Source organism: Corapipo altera, unplaced genomic scaffold, assembly GCF_003945725.1.
Source record: "Corapipo altera isolate COAL_440 unplaced genomic scaffold, ASM394572v1 174, whole genome shotgun sequence".
Taxonomy (NCBI): domain Eukaryota; kingdom Metazoa; phylum Chordata; class Aves; order Passeriformes; family Pipridae; genus Corapipo; species Corapipo altera.
The window spans coordinates 282259-303002 of record NW_020885022.1 but is presented as its reverse complement, the minus strand read 5'-3'; the positions used below and the strand labels follow the sequence as shown (position 1 = coordinate 303002).

At 50.9% G+C, this 20744-nt stretch overlaps 1 protein-coding gene across 2 annotated transcripts in view; it reads left to right on the top strand.

The window, feature by feature from the left end:
- The first annotated feature begins 3280 nt into the window (after window positions 1–3280).
- Window positions 3281–20744, top strand: part of MYO1D (myosin ID) — a 142091-nt gene continuing 124627 nt past the window's right edge. Inside the window, exon 1 of one of the 2 annotated variants that reach the window (XM_027667856.1) lies at window positions 3281–3538. In XM_027667856.1, coding sequence (XP_027523657.1) covers window positions 3444–3538 — 95 coding nt within the window. In that variant the 5' untranslated portion in view covers window positions 3281–3443. The remainder of the gene's footprint in view (window positions 3539–20744) is intronic. The other variant, XM_027667857.1, reaches the window with a different exon arrangement.

Sequence of the window (20744 nt, the reverse complement as noted above, 5' to 3'; positions counted from 1 at the left end):
CTTCCCTGGCCAAACCCAGCACAGAGAGGCGTCCAGCTGCCCCACAGCCCCCAACAGTCTGGGCTGCCAGAGCAAAGAGGTTCCTGCGCCCAGCGGGGCCCTTTGGACCCCCGGGGACCACTGACCTGCCAGCAGGGCTGCTCTGCAAGTGCTCCCCGAGTCAGGCGTGAGAGCCCCCTCCTCCTGCCCCCCTTCCCGGGGCACACACGTACCCAGCCCTCACACCCTCCTCCTGCCCCCCTTCCCGGGGCACACACGTACCCAGCCTGAGCCCACCCGCTGCTCTCGGTCCCGGCCCAGGCAGGAGACTCTGTTAAGCGATGCCAATAAATACTTTATTTACCAAATCCACGTTAAAATACTCTAAAGACTGTCCCGTCCTGCCTCGGCTCACGGCTCAGGGTCCCGGAGGAGGCTTGTAGAGCTCCTGCAGCAGCACCACTTTCATGGCCAGCAGGACCTCCCGGCGGCCGGGGCGGCTCCTGCGGCTGCCGCGGGACAGCCTGGCAGCCTCCAGCGCCACATCCCCGAGGAGCCACGGGCTGCCCAGCCCAGCCAGGGCGGAAACCACCCAGCAGGAATCTCCAGAGGACCATGTCTGTGGGGAGAGCAACCAACAGCATCAGCACAGCTCCAGGAGCCGCCGGCACCGCCCAGCCCCCACAGCTTCGTGCTGGAATCATGGAATAATTCAGGTTGGAAAAGCCCTCCAAGATCAGCAAATCCAGCTGTTCCTCCAGCACTGCCAAGGCCACCCCTAACCCACGTCCCCAAGTGCCACATCCACGTGTCTTTTAAACACCTCCAGGGATGGGGATTCCACCACTGCCCTGGGCAGCCAGGGAAGAGTCAAAGACTCCCCAGCACAGCCAAACACACACCATCCAGGCTTGGATACATGGATGACCAAGCTGAGCTTGGGAAGCAGGAGACTGCACCCCAGCCCAGTCAAGACTACCTGGTTTAGGAGCTTGTGCATGTAGGCAGAATAAGCCACCTTCCTCTTCTGCCTGTGGGACTGGAGGCAGAGGAGGCTCTGCCAGGCACATCCATCTGCTGCCTTCTCCCTCGGGGGGTCAGGGGAGCCTGGGGGTCCTGGTTCCATCCCTGCTGCCCACTCACAGTGCTGGGGTGACACTCAGCTGCTGTGGATCCAACACTTCTGCCAAGGGAGAACAGAGCAGGGGCTGAACACGCTGCTGCCCTCCACAGCTCCCCCTTCCCCTGCTCTTCCTGGGGCACTAATTGGCATTGTGCAAATTAGGCACTTGCACTAACACCAGAAACATTCAGTATATTACAGAAACAAAACCAAAAGACACCCTCCACAGAACCAAATGCACCAGAAAGTAAAGCACAAATAGAGTATTTTAGAGAATTGGGGGGAGAATTTTTCTCCTTCTCAGCTCACCTCTGACAGCTCCTCCAGCCTCCTCCTCCCCCGGGAGCACACAGGGAAGGGGAACCTGCTGCCTATAAATAGGGAGGGAGCTCATTGCTTTCAGCTGGGGCTGCAGCCACCAGGGCCCACCCAGAGCCCGAGATGAGCTCAGCTGGTTGGAGCCTGGTGCTGACAAAGCCAAGGTTTGGGCTCCATCCCTATGGGCATCATTCACTTGAGAGCTGGACTCACTGATCCTTGTGGGTCCCTTCCCACTCAGAACAGTCTGGGAGCTGCAGGGGTGGGGATGAGGACAAGCACAGGGATGGCCACACCACCTCACACCTGCACACCCATCTCCTACACCCAAACCAACCATTCTTGCCCAAAATGTTCTCTGGGGTGAATCTGGCCCTGTTCCCAGTGCACTGATTAGTATCATTGATGTAATTAGCCCGAGGTGGCTGGTTCTGGATGGTACTGGGGTGTTCCTGGGGGACTTTTTATGTGGTTTATTCTGCATTAATTTGGGGGGTTTCTGGGGGTTCAGTAAGTGCCACAGTGAGCAGGGTCTGGGGGGCACCCAGGGGTGCTGGGGGCAGGGCCTGACCCTGCCTGTGGGATCCTGGGGTGGGGGATCCCCTGGGTGGGGTATCCCCTGGGTGCAGGATCTGCTTTCTCCCCTCTTGGTGCAGGACCATGTGCTGTGGTGTTCTTCCTGGTGCTGGGGTGCAGCAAAAGGGGTCAGTGTGTCCAGGATGTGGTTTTTTGAGGAGGGGGATCCCTGGGGTGCAGCCCCTGACCCTGCAGGGTCTTTGTGGGGGTTTTCTGCAGGATATGGGATGGGGGTGGGTGTCCCTGCAGGACACTGTGAGGAGGGGTGGGGGATCCTGGGGTACAGGATTTGTCTCTGCTGAGGGAAAGGTGTCCCCCAGGTGCAGGATCCAGCCCTGCCCTGGGATGGAGATTCCATAGGGTGCTGGATGTGGCACATTCCAAATGCAGGATCCACTCCTGAGGCACTTTGGGCTGGGGAGAGGGGGGGTCTCTCAAGCTGTAGAATGTAACCCCTTAGCAGCCTGTTCTGTGGGGTGGGGGCTCCCCAGGTAGAGGATGTGACAGCTTGTTTTGGGGGGAGCATCTCCCCACGTGCAGAATGTGACTCTTCAGCACCCTGTGCTTAGGGCAGGGGCTCCCCTGGGTGCAGGATACACCCCAAGAGGGAAGACTCCTCCAGCTGGAGGACAGCACCCTGCAGACCCCCATCCGGGGGGTCTCCACGTGTGCAGGATGCGACCCCTTAGCACCCTGTGCTGGGGCAGAGGGTCTCACACATAGAAGATGTGACCCTTTAGCACCCTGGGCTGGGGAGGGAGCACTCCTCGCGTCCAGGATACACCCCGGGAAGGAATTCCCCCGATTTGACCCCCCCACTCCCGGAGCACCCTGCGCTCCTCATCCCGGGGGTCTGATGGTGCAGAATGCGACCCCTCAGGATCTGTGCTCCGGGAGGGGGGGCTCCCCCGGCTCCAGGATACACCCCGGGAAGGAAGACTTCTCCAGCTGAAAGGCAGCACCCCAAAGCCCCTCATCCTGAGGAGTCTCCCGGCTGCAGAATGCGACCCCTCAGCACCCTGTGCTTGGGGCAGGGGGCTCCCCTGTGTCCAGGATACACTCCGGGAAGGAATCCTCTCCCCCCGAACCATCCCAGGCCCCCCTTTTCCCTGGATCCCGGCCCCATCCCGGCCCTGTCCCGCCGCCAGGGGGCGCTCCCGTCCCGCTCCGCCCCGCTCCGGCCGGGGGGGCAGTGCCGCGTGCGGCCGCCAGGGGGCGCTGAGCGCGGGCCCGGCCCCGCCCCCCCGCAGGTGACCCCCCCACACCCCCCCCGCCCGGGGAGCGGCGCCTGAGGCGGGTCCTGAGGCGGGTCCTGAGGCGGGTCCTGAGGCGGGTCCTGAGGCCGGTCCTACAGCCGGTCCTACAGCCGGTCCTACAGCCGGGACTGTCCCGCCGCCGTCCCCGTCCCGCTCTCGTCCCGGCCCCCCGGACGCGCCCCGCGGCCGCCATGGCGGAGCAGGAGAGCCTGGAGTTCGGCAAAGCCGACTTCGTGCTGATGGACGCCGTGACCATGCCCGAGTTCATGGCGAACCTGCGGCTGCGGTGAGTGAGGGGCGGGCGGGGACCCCCGGCCGGGCTGCCCCGGGGGGGTTATCCCCTCACACCCCCCGGGCTGGGTGAGGGGGGTCAGGGATTGGGGGTTTTTCCATGGAACGGGAAAGCCGGGTGGGTGTGAGGGTGCTCTGTCATCGCTCGGGGAAACTGCCCCCGTATCCCCCTGTCCAGACCCACCTGCCTCGTGGGACCAGGGAGGGTTTGGGAGCGAAGGGACCTTGAGGACTTTACTTTTAAACAGCGTGTTGTCGATCTTAGCCTATATCCCAGAGTCATGGAATGGCTTGGGTGGGAAGGAGCCGTAAAATCATCCCATTCCACCCTCCACCGTGGGCAGGGACACCTGCCAGTATCCCAGCGTGGCCCAGGGATGGGCCAGGCACAGCTTCCCTGGACAACCTGCCCCGCTCCCCTCGCCTGTGCTGAGCCCTGCGAAGTCGCTTTGGAGGAAAAAAACAAACAAAAAAGAGCAATAAAAGTCTCCAAGTCCAAGGTTGCTCCAGCCTGGAGTCGTGCGTTAACATTTCCTCGTCTTTACGGTTTTATTTCCCCTGTGGATGCGATGGGTGCCGGGAAGATCCGCGTTTTCCTGCCTGTTCCCTCTGGGAAGTCCAACTCAATCCCGGGCAGCGCTGGCAGAGCCGGGGGGACCCCGAGGCTGCCTTTCACTTTCCGCTATAAAACATTCATGGGAGCCCTTCCCGATAAACTCCCGTGCCCCTGCTTGTGCAAGGATTTGAGAATTGCGGGGGGAGATCTGGGGATAAAAATGTGATTTACTGGCTGTGTCCCCCAGGCTTCACTGCCTGTTCCTCTCCTGCCGCTCGGGGTCCGGGGATGGGTGGAATCAATGACTCGTCGGGTCCGTGTGGGTGTTGGACACACCTGGGGGTGACTCTGGCGGTACCCGAGGGAAGAGAGGGGGGCTAAGCTCCCTCAGCAGGCTTAAAACTACTGAGGAAGGAGAAAATTAAGCTTTTTCGGGCAGCTGCGATGCCTCCTCTGGGGGAGATCTGTAGGTTTTGTGGTCTGGCTGCATCAGCCGCTGAGTGCTCGGGAACCTTTGTGCCGCACGGATGTACCCGTGTCCTGCAGGGTCAGGGCTCGCATCCCGCGAGGTGTAATAACAACCAGAATACTTCGTGTCATTTTCCTTTTCTGTTTTGGATTTCTCTTTGGGCAGAGAGGGCATTTGTGCTTAAATACCAAGAAAAATGCAATGAGAATGGTTGAGCTTTGAGCATGAGGCGGTGACAGATTTAAGTGTGTTTTGCAGTGCCTCTAACAGTTTAAATTTGTTGTTCATTTGGGCACTCCGTGGCATTCTAATCATATTAGAAAGGGCTCCTGCTAATTTCCTGTAATTAGCAGGAAACTTGTGTGTCACGGTTTGTTCTTGGGGTTTTATTCTTTGGTTAATGTGTAATTCTCAGATGTACCTTGTCATTTCCAGTACAATGAAGGATTGGAAAAGGATTGCTAGATAGCTGAAAAATCAACATAGGATGTTGGCTGCCTTAAGGAATGAAATTAATTAGTTGAGAGGCGCCTTGCAGGGGCAGACTTGGCTAATTTTGTATGAAAGGATGAGCAGAACAAGAGAACAAGCCGGTGGTTCTGGATCCTGGTGTGTAACTTGATTTATTTTTTCCTCTGTGCTGTTGCTGATTGTGCCTGAGGGTGTTGTCAGAACATCTCTCCCGGTGTCCCACAATGCTCAGGCTGCTCTCATGTTTTACTGCTCTGGAGAGGGCAATCAGCTCTTGCTGCTGCCACGTGTGGAGTTGTGTCAGACCCAGCTGCCAGCCCGGATCCTGCCCTGCCCAGGGGTGGGGTGTCACCTTGTGCAGATGGCACAGAGTCACCTTTGTGCTGCTCCTGTGCTGAGGGATCGGTGCTGCTCCATCCTTCAGTTCCAGCGGTGGGTTTGTTCACTTTACACTGGGATGGGCTCCACCCTTTTCCATAAATCCAGCTTTCTGCCAGAGCTATTTCTGTTCGGGGTCACTGCCTGACCCACGACGGGCTGTGCTGGATTTAGTTCCCAAGTGAGCCCCGGTGTGGGTGGAATTGAAATCACACCACTCTCGTGCACACGAGGATATTTCCCCAGGGATGTCTCTAGTGGGAAAAAGAGAAAGGGTGAAGTTGCACTTTTCATTGCTGTAATATTTGAGTTTGGTGGTGCTGACGTGGGCTGGGTGAAGCGTGTCTGGGTAGGGGGGTGGATGCAGTGGGACTTTACTGCCTCCTTTCCCAGCCCTGCACTCGTGCCCAGTTATTTGTAGGTTTGGGTGGTGATTCAGCAGGAATATCACAGTGTCAGGACTTTTTCATGGCCATGTCTTACAGCTCCTTAATGAACTGGCTCTTTCACTGGACACTCAGCAGTCACTGAATGTTACAATTTATTGTAAATAAAACTCATCCTGTCCTTGAATGCCTCAGTTCTCAGTCCCAGCCTCTGGTTTTGATTCTTAGTCATCAGAATAATTGAAAAAATGATGAAAGCAGGACTGTGGGAACAGTTAGTGTGGACTCAGTAACTTTGTTTCTTTAGAGAAACCTCCAAAGCTTTACCAGACAATTGTTCCTTGAGGGGTTTGTAAATCAGAATTGTTACAAACAGCCGAATTTGAGCAGTTTGTGCATCAGCAGCTGACTTCAGACAGTCCCTGCTCCCCTCTGGGGGCAGGTGCTCTGCTGCAGGAGGGGTTGGCATTTCAATTCCTGTCAGTGGATGTCACATTAATTAAAAGATTCCTTAAAACAGGGAATCTTTTTCGTGTCCAGCAGCTCTCGGGTCTCTCAGTGGCAGCCAAGTATTTATTTGTACTCGAGTAAGGAAAGGGAGAACATCCTGCTTTGGATTAATAAAACTCTTTATTTCAGTGGGTTTGACTTTGTGATTGTGACTGTTCCACAGCAGGTGGAGCAAGGTGGTGCTTGTGGAGAGGGATTGTTGGAGGGGCCAGAGCTGCTCAGCTTTTGCAGACACTGTGGTGTGAATGAAATTCGGTGGGAACTGTTGGGTAAGAGAGACAGGAAACTCTGCAGCACCTTGTTTTTCACTGCACCCCAGAGAACATTTCAAGTGGTGAAAGGGATCATTTTTAATTTACTTCTGGATAAGGAAGAGGGCAAGGAGGTTATTGTTCACAAATACAAAAAATCCTGGTTTATAGATTGTTTCTCATCTTACCCTGCAAAGAGTGTTCTGCACAGTCTTGATAAAGAAATCAAACTTCAGGGCTCTAAAAACAGAATGTGGAATGCAGAGAGGGAGAGCTGGAGTTCCCAAATTCTCTGTTCTGCAGGCTCAGGGATGGCTGCAGGAGTCAGCTCAGAGCAGCTGCTGGAGAGTAAAACCTGATCCATCCCAACCATGGGTAACCCCAGCACCCCTGAATCCCAGCTGAGGGCTCTGGAAGGCAGGGGAAAAGCAGACAATATTATTGCAGCATCAGGGAGTGTTTTGGGCAGTCTCACGTGAGCTGCGTCTTTGTGTTCCCACATCTGCCTCGGGAGCAGGTGCCACCTGACTCATCTTCTCCTGCTTTCCAGCGAGTTGCTCATTTTTGATCAGCACTGACTGTGCAAATCCCCTCCTGGGAACACACCAGAGCTGTGTCACTGTTATTAAAGAACTGAAGCATGCATGAAAGGAAGGCAGGGAGAGCACCTGGTGATTTGTAATGATCATAAAATGAATTTTGGGTTGTTTTCCTCTTTTTTTTTTTCAACTAGTTCCAGCACAAAACCCACAGGGGAAGCCTGTAGTTGCTGCTCAGGTGGTTCCTGGTCATCCCAGCCCACCTGAGCCTGAGGATGTGGTGCAAAGAGCTGGGGTTTCATAGTCCTTGCAGTTGTCTCCCTGCACGTGTGGTGATTTCTGGCCTCTTCCAGCAGCACTTCATAAAAACACAGTTAAAAAAAAAAAGTGTTAAAAGGTAGTTTTTCAACTGTTTCTCGAGTATTTTATAGCACAAATCCCAGCATTTTCAAATTAATCATAGAAACATAGAATATGTTGAGCTGGAAGGGACCCATCAGCATCACCGAGTCCAACTGCACAGGACACCCCAACAGTTCTAAGTTCCTATTTATTGCAGACACTTTTGAAAGACTGGTCATATTTTTTGTGATTATTAAGGTTTTTGGCATCAGGAATCTGTACTGAGAAATGTAGAACTGCTCTGAGAACGTTCTGTGAGTGTTTGCTGCTGAGGGAAGTGTTTGCTGTGCTGGGCGTGGGCTGGAGCCCTAGAAAAACCTTGTAGCAAACTGAAACAGGGACTTGAGCTTTAAAATCATGAAAAATTGGGCTTCAGAATCATAAAATCACAGACTGGTTTGGGTTGGAAGCTCATCCAGTGCCACCCCCTGCCACAGGCAGGGACACCTTCCACCAGCCCAGGTTGCTCCAAGCCCCGTCCAGCCTGGCCTTGGGCATTCCAGGGATGAACTTGAAGTTCTGAGAGGCCAAAATCCCAGCAGGGATGTGGATCCCATTGGATTCTTGCTTTGTTTCCTACCCTTTCTGCTCTTCCCTTGTTTAACCTCATTTCCAGGTTTGGAGTGAAGGGTGGTGTCTGTATTGCATTGATGTTTTTACACCACATTCCTTGTCTTTCCAGCACCATCTGAAACATTCATATTTTGGGTTGAAGTTGTGGTGGCAGAGGTTTGGCTTCACATGAGGTTGTAAACTGTATTTAATCCCAGCAGGGGAAATATTATGGGAAAGCCTGGTTTCATTTGTGCTTTTGCTAATGAAATATTCATGCTTCATAAACAAGCTTTTCATGCCTTTAAGTCATTTTAATTTCCTCGTTTTAAATAGTTATGAATATTTTAATTGTTCATGTAGTGTGGAATTAAAGAGCTGCTGGGAAGAGTCTGTTTTCCCCCTGGAGAGGGGACCTGCCTCTGTGGGTGCTGCAGGACACTCCTTGGGCCAGTTGAGTCTCCTCAGCTCTTCTTGGCTGCTTCTGAGTTGCTCAGGCTGCAGAGAGCTGTCTCGTGTCAGGATTTGGAATGAATGGAATGAAAATTCCCCTTGGTCTGTCAAAATTCGACTTACAAGCTTGGACAGGGTCCAGCTCGATCTTCAGAGATGGAAAAGGCCATTGATCTCACTTAGAAAGCAAATCCCAACTGGACAAGTAGCACGGGGAGGCTCCAGGCCAGCTTCCCAACTCCACAGGGAACGGGGTGATTCCTGACAGCATTCCCACGATCCAAGCTTTGGATGAGGTGATGTCCAGCCTGGAGGTGGTTTTGCCTCCATATGTGCTGAGTTTCTGTGGTTTCAGTGAATCCTCTGCCCTCCCTGCCTGGTAGAACCTTCTCAGGTGGGAGTTTGACAGGAGTCTTTTTATAGCAGGTGGGAGGGGTGGTGGTGAACAGTTTTAGCACCTGGGTGTTGAATAATAGATGAGGTTGGATTTATGAATGGGATCAGTCTCAGAGGGCCTTACACTTCCAAACTCTTTCCCTGCTGGTCCTGCCTCCCAGCTGAGGCTGAGCTGTGTTCCTGGTCCTTGTCAGAGCACAGATAACAACATTTCATTGTGGCTGGAGAGGGACATTTGTGTTCCAAGGCATCAGGTGTGAAGGAAGGGCCCGACAGAATCAGTTCTGTAACCAGGACTGCTGTGAATTAGCTCAGAGGGAGACACTCCTTATTACATCTTTTTAAAATAAGCTGGTGTTTTCTGCTATTTGCACAAAGCATATCTGCAAACAGTCAGCTGGTGTTTTAGGAATTCCTCAGCACCTTTTTCACAGAATCAGTTATGTTGGAAAAAACCTCTGAGATGATCAAGTCCCCCCTGTGCCCAGTGCCCACCTTGGCACTGAGTGCAACAGCCAGGCCTTCCTTGGACACCTCCAGGGATGGGGACTCCAAACCTCCCTGGGCAGCCCCTTCCAGTGCCTGACCACTCTTTCCATGAAGAAATTCCTCCTGCTGTCCAACCTGACCCTCCCCTGGCACAGCTGGAGGCCGTTCCCTCTCCTCCTGTCCCTTGTTCCCTGGCAGCAGAGCCCGACCCCCCCCCACTCCCCCTCCTGTCAGGGGGTTGCAGAGCCAGAAGGTCCCCCCTGAGCCTCCTTTTCTCCAGGCTGAGCCCCCCCAGCTCCCTCAGCTGCTCCTGCTGCTCCAGCCCCTTCCCAGCTCCGTTCCCTTCCCTGCACACACTCCAGCCCCTCCATGTCCTCCTTGCTGTGAGGGGCCCAGAACTGGACACACACAAGGTGTGACCTCAGCAGTGCCAGCACAGGGGGACAATCCCTGCCCCAGTCCTTGCTCTCATCTTTTCTCTTCTCTGCAATAATTCTGTCCATCCTGTGAAGTGCTGGGGGTCCTGAGGCTCCTCAGAGCGGGCACTGCATCTCTCTGGGATGCTGGTGAGTAGAATCCTGTTCTGATTTTTGACTGCCACCACCCCTGTGAGGTGGCTTGTGTAACCTGCGTTGTCTTAACTGCAGTAATTTATCATCTCCTCCAGCTGAAGGTTGACTTTTAAGATCTGCCAAACTCTTACAGGCAACATTAGCTAATGTTTTCAATGGGTCTCGTGGTCTCCTTTAGTCAAGAGTCCTTTATATTGACTTCTGTTCCAAAATCTGCCTCTTCAGGTGGTTTTGCTGATCTACCACTCACCAACCTCTTGCATTTCTTTGACTCTTTGCATTTCTTCTGGGCTGAACAAGCTTTTAGTCTCCCTGAAGGTTTCCCTTTTAGTCATATTTACTGGAATTCCTTTAAAGATTCAGATCTACCTCAATATTTGGCTGTTACATCATCTCTCTCCTTTCTGCATCCCTGGGTCATGATGACACCTTTTTATGGAATGAAGACATTCTGAGGGGTGGGAGAAGGACACAGATGCCTGCACACAGGTTTGCCTGGAAGTGTGAAACCAGGGGGCTGTGGTGGCAAATGCTCATTTCCAGCTCTTTGAAGCAGAAATGTAATTTGTGAAGAAGATTTTGGTTCCTTTCAGGGCTTTTTCTGTCGGATCTGATGAGGTGTCAGCTCCCACTGCTGCTGTCATGTGTTGATGTTTGTGTCTGTTAGACCAGGAGGAGGAGTAGGTGTTCCTTGTGGTGTGTTCATGTGCCAGAAGATTTGGCTGTGAGACTCTTCTGTCTTTGGGAGTGAAAAAGGGGCATTAGATAGACTTAACTTGTTTGAAAATACTTTTTTTTTAGAATTCACATTAAACTGTTCCTGAGATAAGCTGTGTCTTTTGCCAGGAATGAGGTTTTTCTGGTCCCTGGGGTTGTTGCAGAGTTCTCCTCACCCTGCCCATGTAGGAGCAACGCCCAGAGCCCCTTTGGGTGCTGGTTTAGATGGACAACAGATACTGTCCTGCACAGATACAGCCCAGCTGAGGTGGGAGAAGAGGGATGGCATGTGAAGACCTTTTAAATAAAACAGTTGTTGATGTTAAACCAGAGGACCCAACCCTGTCAGCACTGATGGTCCTGCAGTGCTCAGCTTCTCAGGCTCACCATAGAACTGTGACTGATGCTGGGGTGTCACCAGCCTGTCCTTGCTCTGCCTCCTGCCTGCCGTGGTCCTTTCCATTCTGCCCCCTGGAATTTCAGAGCACTTTTCTGTATGGAATTTAGATCTTCTCCTTGAGCAGTGTTGCAATATTGGTGCCCCAGCACAGCTGCCACTTGCCTGGTGTGAGCTGCCTTGAGATGTGTGACACGTCAGAGGACAGTCTGTGTGTGACTCTTGGGCTGGTTTGAGCCTTCAGAAAAATGCACTGTTGGGTGAAAACACAGCATTAAACCAGTTCTGTGTCCCTTGGCAGCCACTGACCTGCCACGATGTCGTTTCTCATCCTTGGGGGTTTCTTGCTGTTCCCTGGATGTCAGCTGTTGACTCCTGTCCTTCCAAGAAGTGTTGTTCCACCTGACCTTCCTTTCTCCTCTTGCTGGCTGCCTGTATTTCTGTAACTGCAGTATCCTCCTGGCCATCCTTGGTGGCTCTCCTTGCCTTCAGTGCCCTCTTTGTGCACGTGGACTGTCTGACTTGGTCCTCTTTGGGCCTTTGCACTCCCAGTCAAGTGTTGCTTCCCCTGTGGTGTATCAGGCCCAACCTGAGCCATACACAGAGCCCAGTCTTGCACTGATTTTTGTGCTCATTCCTTGTCCTGTGCCTTGACAAACCCCCTTTCCCACGGAGCTCGGTCAGAATTATCTGCAGGGATTGGTTTTGCTCTCAGTTTTATCTCCTACACCCATCTCCCTGCCTCCCTCCTGTTCCACCTCAGGGACACAGCTTATCTCCTTCCAGTGCTTATCAGTTCCTCCCTCAGCACTGATCTGTACCATGTCTGTCCCAGAACCTCCTGACCAGCATTCCTGGGGTTTTTCCCTCAGTTGCTCCTTTTGGCGTGGAAGGAACACCACAGAAATGTCAGCACTGACACTGCCCCCTCCTTCCATGTGGGATTTATGGAGCCACCCAAGCTGTGCCCCGGGAGCAGGTCGGGGTGCTCTGACCCTGGTTATCCTGATCAGCTGCTCAGGTGGTTTCTGGCTCCTCTCTGGGTCTGTGCCCCCTGGAGTTGGTGTTCTTGGGTCTGGACAGAGCCTGGCCCGATGTTGTCCTGGCTGAGGTGGGACAGGTAGAAAGTAATCTGATTATCTTATCTTCACCTGCTCCTGTTTGAGGCTGATGTAAGTTAATTCGGGAAGCCTGAAGGCTCATTCCATCTTCCTGGGAAATAAAGGGTGGAGATCTGTGGCAGGACTCTGCAGTATGTGGGGTGGGAGGTGCTGCAAGGGCTGAACGTGCAGTTTGGGGTGCTGGGTCCGGGTCCATCTCCAAACACAGTGTTCATGTCCCTGTACACACAATCCTGCACCTTTATTCACATCACGCCAACTTGAGCTTTGTTTCAATGGAACCTCTGGAAAAAGTCCCTTTGTTCTGGGGCTCAAAGAGCTGTAAATACAATTTAGGCCCCCAGACAAATCCCAGGACATTCCTGAGCTCCGGAGTCTCCCAAGTGAACTTGCCCCTGCTCACTGCAGAGAAGATCCTCTCATTTGCTCCTCATACCATTGGAAAGACACTTTGCTGCTTTTCCTTGTGCTTGCAGGGGCAGAAGTACCCCAGTGTTCTCCTAAAGCTGGATGTAAACACCTCCCTGGAACAGTAGCTGTTAAACTTTGTTGAAAAGTGCTTAGCAATGACAAAAAAATGTTATTTCCGAAAGGATCTCTGTAGCACTGAGGGGTTTTTTTTGCAAATGAAAGTCCAAATTTACCACAAAAATGTTCCTGTAACCTCCTATAATTCAAAACATATTCCTTGTTTTCCAAAGCACAGGCAAATTACCAGGGAGCAGTTCTAAAATAAGACTGAGGTTGGATGTATGACTTTGTGGACAGTGTTGCCTGATAATAAATGTTTCCTTTTTTGAGTTTTGCCTGTGTTGCAGTAAGAAAACTTTGCTTTATATGGTCTGTGTGCTGACCTGTTTCAGGTGAGGAGAACACGAAGCACCAGCACAGAAAAAGGAGTGTATTCCTCTCCCTTTTTCTCCCTGATAAATGTAGCATTTATGTCTCCAGCAAAACAAACAATGGGAATCTTGTCTTTGTTTGCTCTTAACTTGTTTTTTGGGCTGTGCTGCACATCCTGGCTTTCAAGGATGCAGACATTCCTGAGCTAGACATCTCCAGCCTCTGGCAGCTGCTGCTCTGACTCTGTCTTAGTTACAGGCAACTTAAACCCCTCTGAGGAGATGCCAAGGGAAAGTCGATCCCTGTAAAGCTTTTTAAACCTGGGAGCTGGACTGGAGAGGAAACACAAGGAAAGGCTGAACAATTTTGAAATTATTGGGAATATTTGGCTTAATTTTTCCGATCAGTTGGTAGAAAAACATGTTTTCCATTAAGGACTTAGAGTTTTGGAGACTTAAAGGGGGGCTGGGTATTGTCAGGCTGAGTCTTGTTTTTAAGCAGCACATCTTGGCCTCCTGGTTCCATTCTGGGAGCTCTGAGGGGATGATGTGGTTTGGGGGCTCTGCTCTCCCACCAGAGGCTGGGATGAACTTCAGGGGCCAACTCAGATGTGTCACAACTGGATTTAGGGAGAAAACTCTCGTCAGTCTTCTCCCAGGAATTCTTCTCCGTAGGATTGTTCAGCTGCTCTGCCGAGGGGCTGTTTGCTAAATTTAGTGAGCAGACCCTGTGCAAATAAACAGATCAGGGTGATTTCACTTGTTTCACTGTTTTCTTGTTTAGCTTGGGAGCTGCCAACTTCTTGTGTTGCAAACTTTGCAGCTGAATCATGAAAACTGTAGAATTGGGTCATTATATTTTAGAATGTTAAACTCCCTCTGATACACTTTAACCTTCTGCCTTTCCTGTGTTGTCCTTTTATCTAGGAAAAAAATTAACATAAGTTAAATAAAGTAAACTTAGTGACTTTTGAAGACATTCTGTAGCACCTTGACCAAATGAAAGCAATAATTTGCTAGGGTTGCTTTTACTATTGTACATTTAAACCACAGTGAATCACAGGATGGACCCATGAACAGGTTCTTACAGAATCACTGGCTTGCTCAGTGACAGGGTGATGTGGTACCAGGGATATGGGAAGCTCAAACATTTCACCAGTAGGGTCAGTATTGGGTTTTGTTTGTTTTTATCAAGATGCTTTTGCTGCCTTTTGGAGGGCTCCTCCATCCCTGCACGTGGTTATGTGGCAGAAATCTCGTGCTAGCAGGACATTTCCCCATTATTGTGCAGTGCCAAAGGGTTTTTCACCTCAAGTGCCAAACTCTCCCACGTCTTGATGAGCAGGGTAAACCCCAGAACCAAACTGGGAATGTTTTCAGGGGGAAAACTCCCCCATCCCCAGCCTTTCATGTGGAGATGTATTGGCTGGTCTTGTTTAGGACAAATGAGCAGCCTGGGTTTATCCTGAGGGGGGATTTGATGTGGAAGCTCAGAGCACTAATGGCCAGATCCCAGATAATTTGCTGTGTAGGAAAATGGCCCAGTTGTGCCCTCCCATCTGGGCATCCCCGGGTGGCACAGGGAGAGTGGGAGCCTTTGGTTCCTTCCCTGGGGAATGGAGTGCAGTGGATATTTTGCAAACTAAAAGTTTCTATCTCCAAAGACAGGGATTCCTTTGTGCTTTGACCTGGGGTTTGATACTCTGTGTACACTCCAGTGCTGTGAGTGCCAAATAGTCCTTTTTTTTTTTTTTTTTTAATCATGGGGAGGAAATAATGTGAAAAAACCTCCTATCCCATATCAGGTACAAACCATCCATGTGTCCATGAGGACACTCAGTGTGTGAGGGAGCAGCACTGGCAAGATCAACCATTCCCTGCTTTTGTGTTCTGCTTTCTGATGTTTTAAGCCTTTGGGATATTCTGTGGCTGTTTCAGACTTCACAGTGATGAAAAGCTAAAAACCTCCTAATAAGGGTGAAGATGGTTCTATTCTTTTTTACTCGAGGGGGATGTATTTTAATAAAACAACAGCAGTTATCATGATACCCATGGAGTCAATCACAAGTGCCAGGGGTGAAATTCATTTCTCAGACTTGCGTTTCCCTCCCTGCTCAGTGCTCCATCCCCTTGGGTTGTCTGGGATTAACTTGTCCTGCCATGGGAGTTTTCACACCAAGGATTTTGCCTTTGAACTTGCATTTTTCACTCAGAGTGGAAGAGTTGGAGTAGTTTTCAGTGTCACAGAAATTTTGAGTGAACACGGTGAAGGTACAGACAACAAAAGGATTTTATGGTAATGTGGGAATTCCCTTTTGCAGGAACTGTATCATGACAAGAACTGAGGGGTATTGGGAGGGATGTTCTTGCCCTTTGGGGCTTTCAGGGTCCCTTGTCCAGGTTGAACAGCCTGTGCCTTGGATTTCCCTTGCTTCATTTGCCCTGAACTGCCTCACAGAGAAGTTGAAAGAGCAATAATTTATTTTATTTATTCAGCAGGTCCCATCTCCTAGTCTTGGTGTGACTTGCTTTCTTACCAAGTGGAATTTGGGGCCTCGTGAAAACTTACTCGTTAGATCACACTTGTGAAGAAGATACTGTAGGAGATTATTCCAAATACAACCATCCTGTGATCTTAACACTTGCTTTAAAATTGCCCAGGTGCTGATTAACTCCCTGATGAATTTGGCCAACACGGGTGGCAACGTGTGGACGTGGCTTTTTTTTTGGTTATGGCCTTAGTTCCTTCTTTTCTATGGACAGATATGGCTGTGCTGGGGAGCAGGTTGGGATTTCCTCCAGAGATGACTCACATTTGCCAGATCCACGTGTACCAAAAACAGGCCAGGCCACTACAATGTGTATTGTTTAGGCTACTTAATATTTTATCCAGTAGTCACTGAGCTTGCCCTGGTAGCCTGGATTGGTGAATTTGCCTTCCCCCCCCATTTATCCCCCCAAAGACAAACAAAACCCCCAGGTGAGGGTGCAGTGTGTCTCAGTCTGGTTTTGCTGCTCCCCTGCCCTCCATCCAGCTGGAGTGGAACTTGCCCAAGGTCACCCTTGAGGAGCAATCCCGAGTTATTCCTGCCGGGCCCCTGCCCTTGGCTGGTTTCTGTAGACCCGGGACTGCTGCTGGCACAGCCCGTGGGAGTGCTGGGTTAATTAGCACTAATTTCCCAGATAGCCCCAGCTAATCTCCAGTGGGATGGTGGTTTCACTGTTACAAAACCTCAGCAGCAGCCAGGGGCCGGTGGTGGTTGTGGTTCTCAGGGGCTGTGGAGCTGCTGGGATGGGCAGGAGAGACCTGAGGGCAAACACTGTCCGTGTGGAGCCTGTGCTGTGCATTCCCATCTGATCCCGTGCAGGAAGCAGGACTCGTCTGAGAGCATCATCCTGGGGCGTCCAGAGGGGTGGGAAAGGTTCCTGCTGCTTTATCCAGAGCAGGACCATCCTGCCAGAAGGTTCCTCACCCGTCTGGAGTGGCAGCTCTCAAACACAGCTGTGAGGAACCTGAACACACAGCTGGAATGTGAGTTGAAAGGATTTGTAGTTGCCGGTTTTTTTCTCTGCTCAGGACACTCTTTCCCTTCTTTTCCACTCCCCAGCATTTTGTTGCCGACATCTTTGTCCTCTGGCCTCCGGTGCCTTACAAACAGTTTGTCTGGGGCCAGAAGCAGTGGCTTTGCTGTGGGTGTGTCACGGGTGTTTGAAGAGCTGCCTCTGAAATGAATGACAAGGTTAAATGGGAGGCACTTGTCTACACTTATGGATTCCAGGGGCAAAGTGAAACACTGGGATCTAAACAAAACCCGAGCTATATCTTTCCAGGATGAAATTATCCTTGTTACAGGCTCCTGTTTCAGAGTTACTTCCTAATATTTACAGATGCTGCTTCCTGAAAGGAGATTGTTATCAACGCTTTAGTGCTCCCTCGGGGCTCCAGCGTCGGGGTGACCTGCAGGAAACCTAAACGGGTTTATTCCTAATTTAAATTCCTTCTGTTGGAACAGGAATAACTCTTTGGACCCGGGAAGGTTTGGAGCAGGATCCCGTGTGCTCGGGGCGCTCCAGCTCCCCTGGCTGCAGGCCGGGGGTGTCACGGGGATGGTGCTCGGCAGCGCTGGGATGAGAGATCCCACATCCCACTCCACCCTTGGAAGCTCCCACTCCTTGTGCTGCCCTTCCCTTCCCCTGGCACTTGGCACAGCCCTTGTGTAACGTCCTGCAGCGGCAGAACCGGCTCCAGCAAAGCCCAGCTCTTGGACACGCCGGTGATTAATCAGGGAAACATTTGAACGACCTTAAATGGCAGGAGTTTGTTTTGGCAGGTGGAGAGCGAGGGAGCCACCGCTGCCCTCAGTGCTGGGGAGTTCAAATCCCATTTTATCTGCCACGATAGCTTCTCCTGTCTCAGGCTTTTACCTCAGCAAGAACTTCGGCACCGAAATCCCCTTTTTACACGTCTTTAGGTCAGAATTGGGATGTTGTTTCTTCAGGCCCTCACTAAACAGTTGCTTCTTGCTTCAGAAAATGCAGAGCACATACCTATGGATGAGTAATGGAACATCCCTCAGGACTGACATGGTGGCAGCTCCAGCTCTGTCCTGGACTTTGCCTCCCCAAAGCACAGGAGCTGGCACTGGAGATGGCCCCGGATATCCTCCAGGAGAGCGGGCAGGGTGAAGTCATGTACCAGCCTGCCAGACTGAATTCTTCAAATATTCTTCTAATAACCTTTCTGGAGGTGATTAAAGCAACTGAGCTCATCTGAGAGATTCCTTTAATAGTGTCCCTGGATTAAGATTGGAGGTTTTTAGGTTTAGTGAGACAATAACTCACCTTTAAAAGATCCTTGAGAAGTGAATGATAAGGGAGAATTGATTACTCTGGTCATTTTAGTAACGTTCAGTCTGTGAATTGTTTTGGATTCAGAAGCTCCAGATTCTCAGCACCTCTGCTGCTGTGTTATATTTTGAACAGGAATTTAGTTTTGACTCTAGGAGTAGGTTCCTGGCCTTTCTCCTTTTTAATCTCCTTGTTGGCCAACACAAGTTTTGTTGGTGCATCCATGAATTTCATGGCAGTTTGTTTGTTTTACTGAGGCAGAAAGCACTTACCTGAACCTAAATTTTTTATGCTCTAGAAAACTTCCAGCCTCTCTCTCAGACTGTAATGGTTAGGTAGGGCTAAAAATGACTGTTTATATCATGTTATTGCCAGAGATAGGAGATGTCTGTGGGCTGCAGGCCCGGGGCCAGCACTGGCTTTGGTTATGGTGGTGTTCTTAATTCTGTCTTTCCAGCAGAAATGGTAATAAGGTGTGTTATTTGTCTGTGCTCAAGTAAAGGCAGTCAGCAGGCAGGGAACTGCACAGGCACTGCAGTCGGTGTTTGCCTTTAAAAAACCTCCCAGCACAGATTTGAGACAGTCAATCAGGCGGGTTGTGAGTCTGGCAGGATGTAATTCCATTTTCCTGAGTAGTTTGATTTCCTTTTGGCCTGTCTGTGCCTCAGCTCGTCACTGAGCCTGGGCTGAATTGGTGTTGACTCCAAGGTGCTTTTCTCAGTAATTCAAGCGAAGGATATTTGTGAAAAGATTATGATTTGCTTTTATCTGTAGTAAATGCAGCCTGTCAAGAAAACTTGTAAATGCTAAACCTGTAAGGGCCCATCTGCACATAATTTTCCAAGTCCCATTTTATGGCTGCACGTGCTGGTTGCAGTTCCTGGTGCAGAGAACCAGCTGGCAGACGCTGCTCCTTGTTTTTTAATAAGGTCTGAAGGCACAACACACGTCTGACACAGCCCAGAGAGTGCTGTGGCTTAAGAGTTTATTGAGTTTACTTGAAATCTTAAAGGGCCTCTAATTTAAGGCATGTTGATTTTCTCAGAAAGCTTTTGTTAGTTTGGCCACAGGCCATATTATGTAAGATATAATTATTTGGCCTCAAAGTAGTGATTTGAGCAAGGAAACAGTTTAAAGCTCGGTGTGGGACACAGGTGGGGTGTGTCCAGAAAGCCACAGGTTCCCTTGGTGCCTGTGTCACAACCAGAGCTGAGTCTCATCCCCCTGAGTGCCAAGAGGCAGGAAAATAGAAAAAAACCAGGAAAAACTCCTGGTTTCACATTTTCCACAGGGCTTGGTGGCTGCAGTTTGCAGCTCCTGGGTGCTGTTGCCTCCTTGACAGACTCCAAGAGCCGGTGTGGGCTCGGCTGAGCAGGAGCAGGGTTTGGGTGGCTTTGCCCAGGATGGGAAGGGGTCCTGCCACCAGAGCCATCAACAGGTCTAGTTGTGCTGGCTCAGGAGCCACAGCTGAGGTGGTTTTAAATCCTTTTTCCTGGTATTGAAAAGAACTGTTGGGAACCTCCTTAAATTCCCTTTAACCAGCTACTTCATTTTCCTTGTGGGTTTTTTTTTGTCTTTGCCCTAGATGGACTCAAGGCAGTCTGGATAACGTGTGTGGAATCACCAGGCCATGTTCTGCTGCACACAGTTTTCCTCTGAGATGACCTTTAAGCCTTGTGTTGGTTGCATTTCCATTTAGGGAATCCTTGAGCTATTTGATATTATTGGGGGGGGGGAGGCTTAGATAGAATCAGAATTTTCAGTGTTTGTTTTTTGATAGTAAATTGCCTTCTGGGGTGTCCTCCAGAAGTTCACACTGCAAATCCTACGAACAGGGCTGCTCTCAGAGGTGGCAGCAGCAGCTCTTGGGGTGAGGAACAATGTGGGGCAGAGAGGGGACACCCCAAGCACAGGGACAGGTGACTCTAAGAGTGTCCTGCTCATGCCCTGCTCAGCTGCACCAGGGGAGAAGAGGAAAGGTCTGGCACTGAAAGTGTTCCCTATTCCCTGAATTATGCTGGAGACCCAGGATTTCTCAAGATCCTGGACACATTTGTAGCTCTGCAGAAACTGTGCCTTAGTGCAGCACCAGGGAAGGCTCCGGGGTCATTCTGTGCCTCTTCCTCACACATCCAATGCTGGGACAGCAAGAGCTTGGTTGTACCAGGAGCTTTTTAATACCTGTGTGAATGTCTGGAGCTTCTCAGCCCTAAGACAAAGCAGGGAATGTTGCCAGCAGGGCAGGAATTAACTTGCTGAAAGTGCTTTTCCTGTCTTAAGCTTTTATGACTCTTCAAGGTGGCATCAACTGTCGTCTTGGGAAAGGTCAGATTAGTGTTAGATGGTCAAAATACCTGTCATGGATTTCCTACTGAGTTACCAGGGGATGAACCAAGTCAATGAGTGCTGACAGACCACCCTGGACAAACTGGCTGAGGGGTTGATTTTCTGTGCCTTTTGGGTTGACTTCTCTCTTCACTGCCACCAGCTGTGCTGTGAAGACAGTTGTGTCCAACCGTTCTCCCTCCTTTTTTTTTTCTTAATTAAGCTTGGGTACAATGTGAGGGAGGGAGAGGAGCATGGAGGGGCCATGGACCAATTCCAGGGTTCAAGAAGCAGCAGTAAAGGTGCCATTATAAATGAGCAGTGGCCTGTAAGGGGCTGCAATCTGCTCATGTAGGTTACTGGGTTGATCCCACTGCTTTGCTAACGGTTCTTTAGTCTGTTTAGTTATTTTGACAGTCCTTTCAGTCTGACCATGAGGAATTGGTCCCTTGTGACTTCTGGATCATTTCCCCAGGTCACTTTAGCAGTTGCAGAGCCCGTCTGTAATAACACTGAGCTGCTGTTTC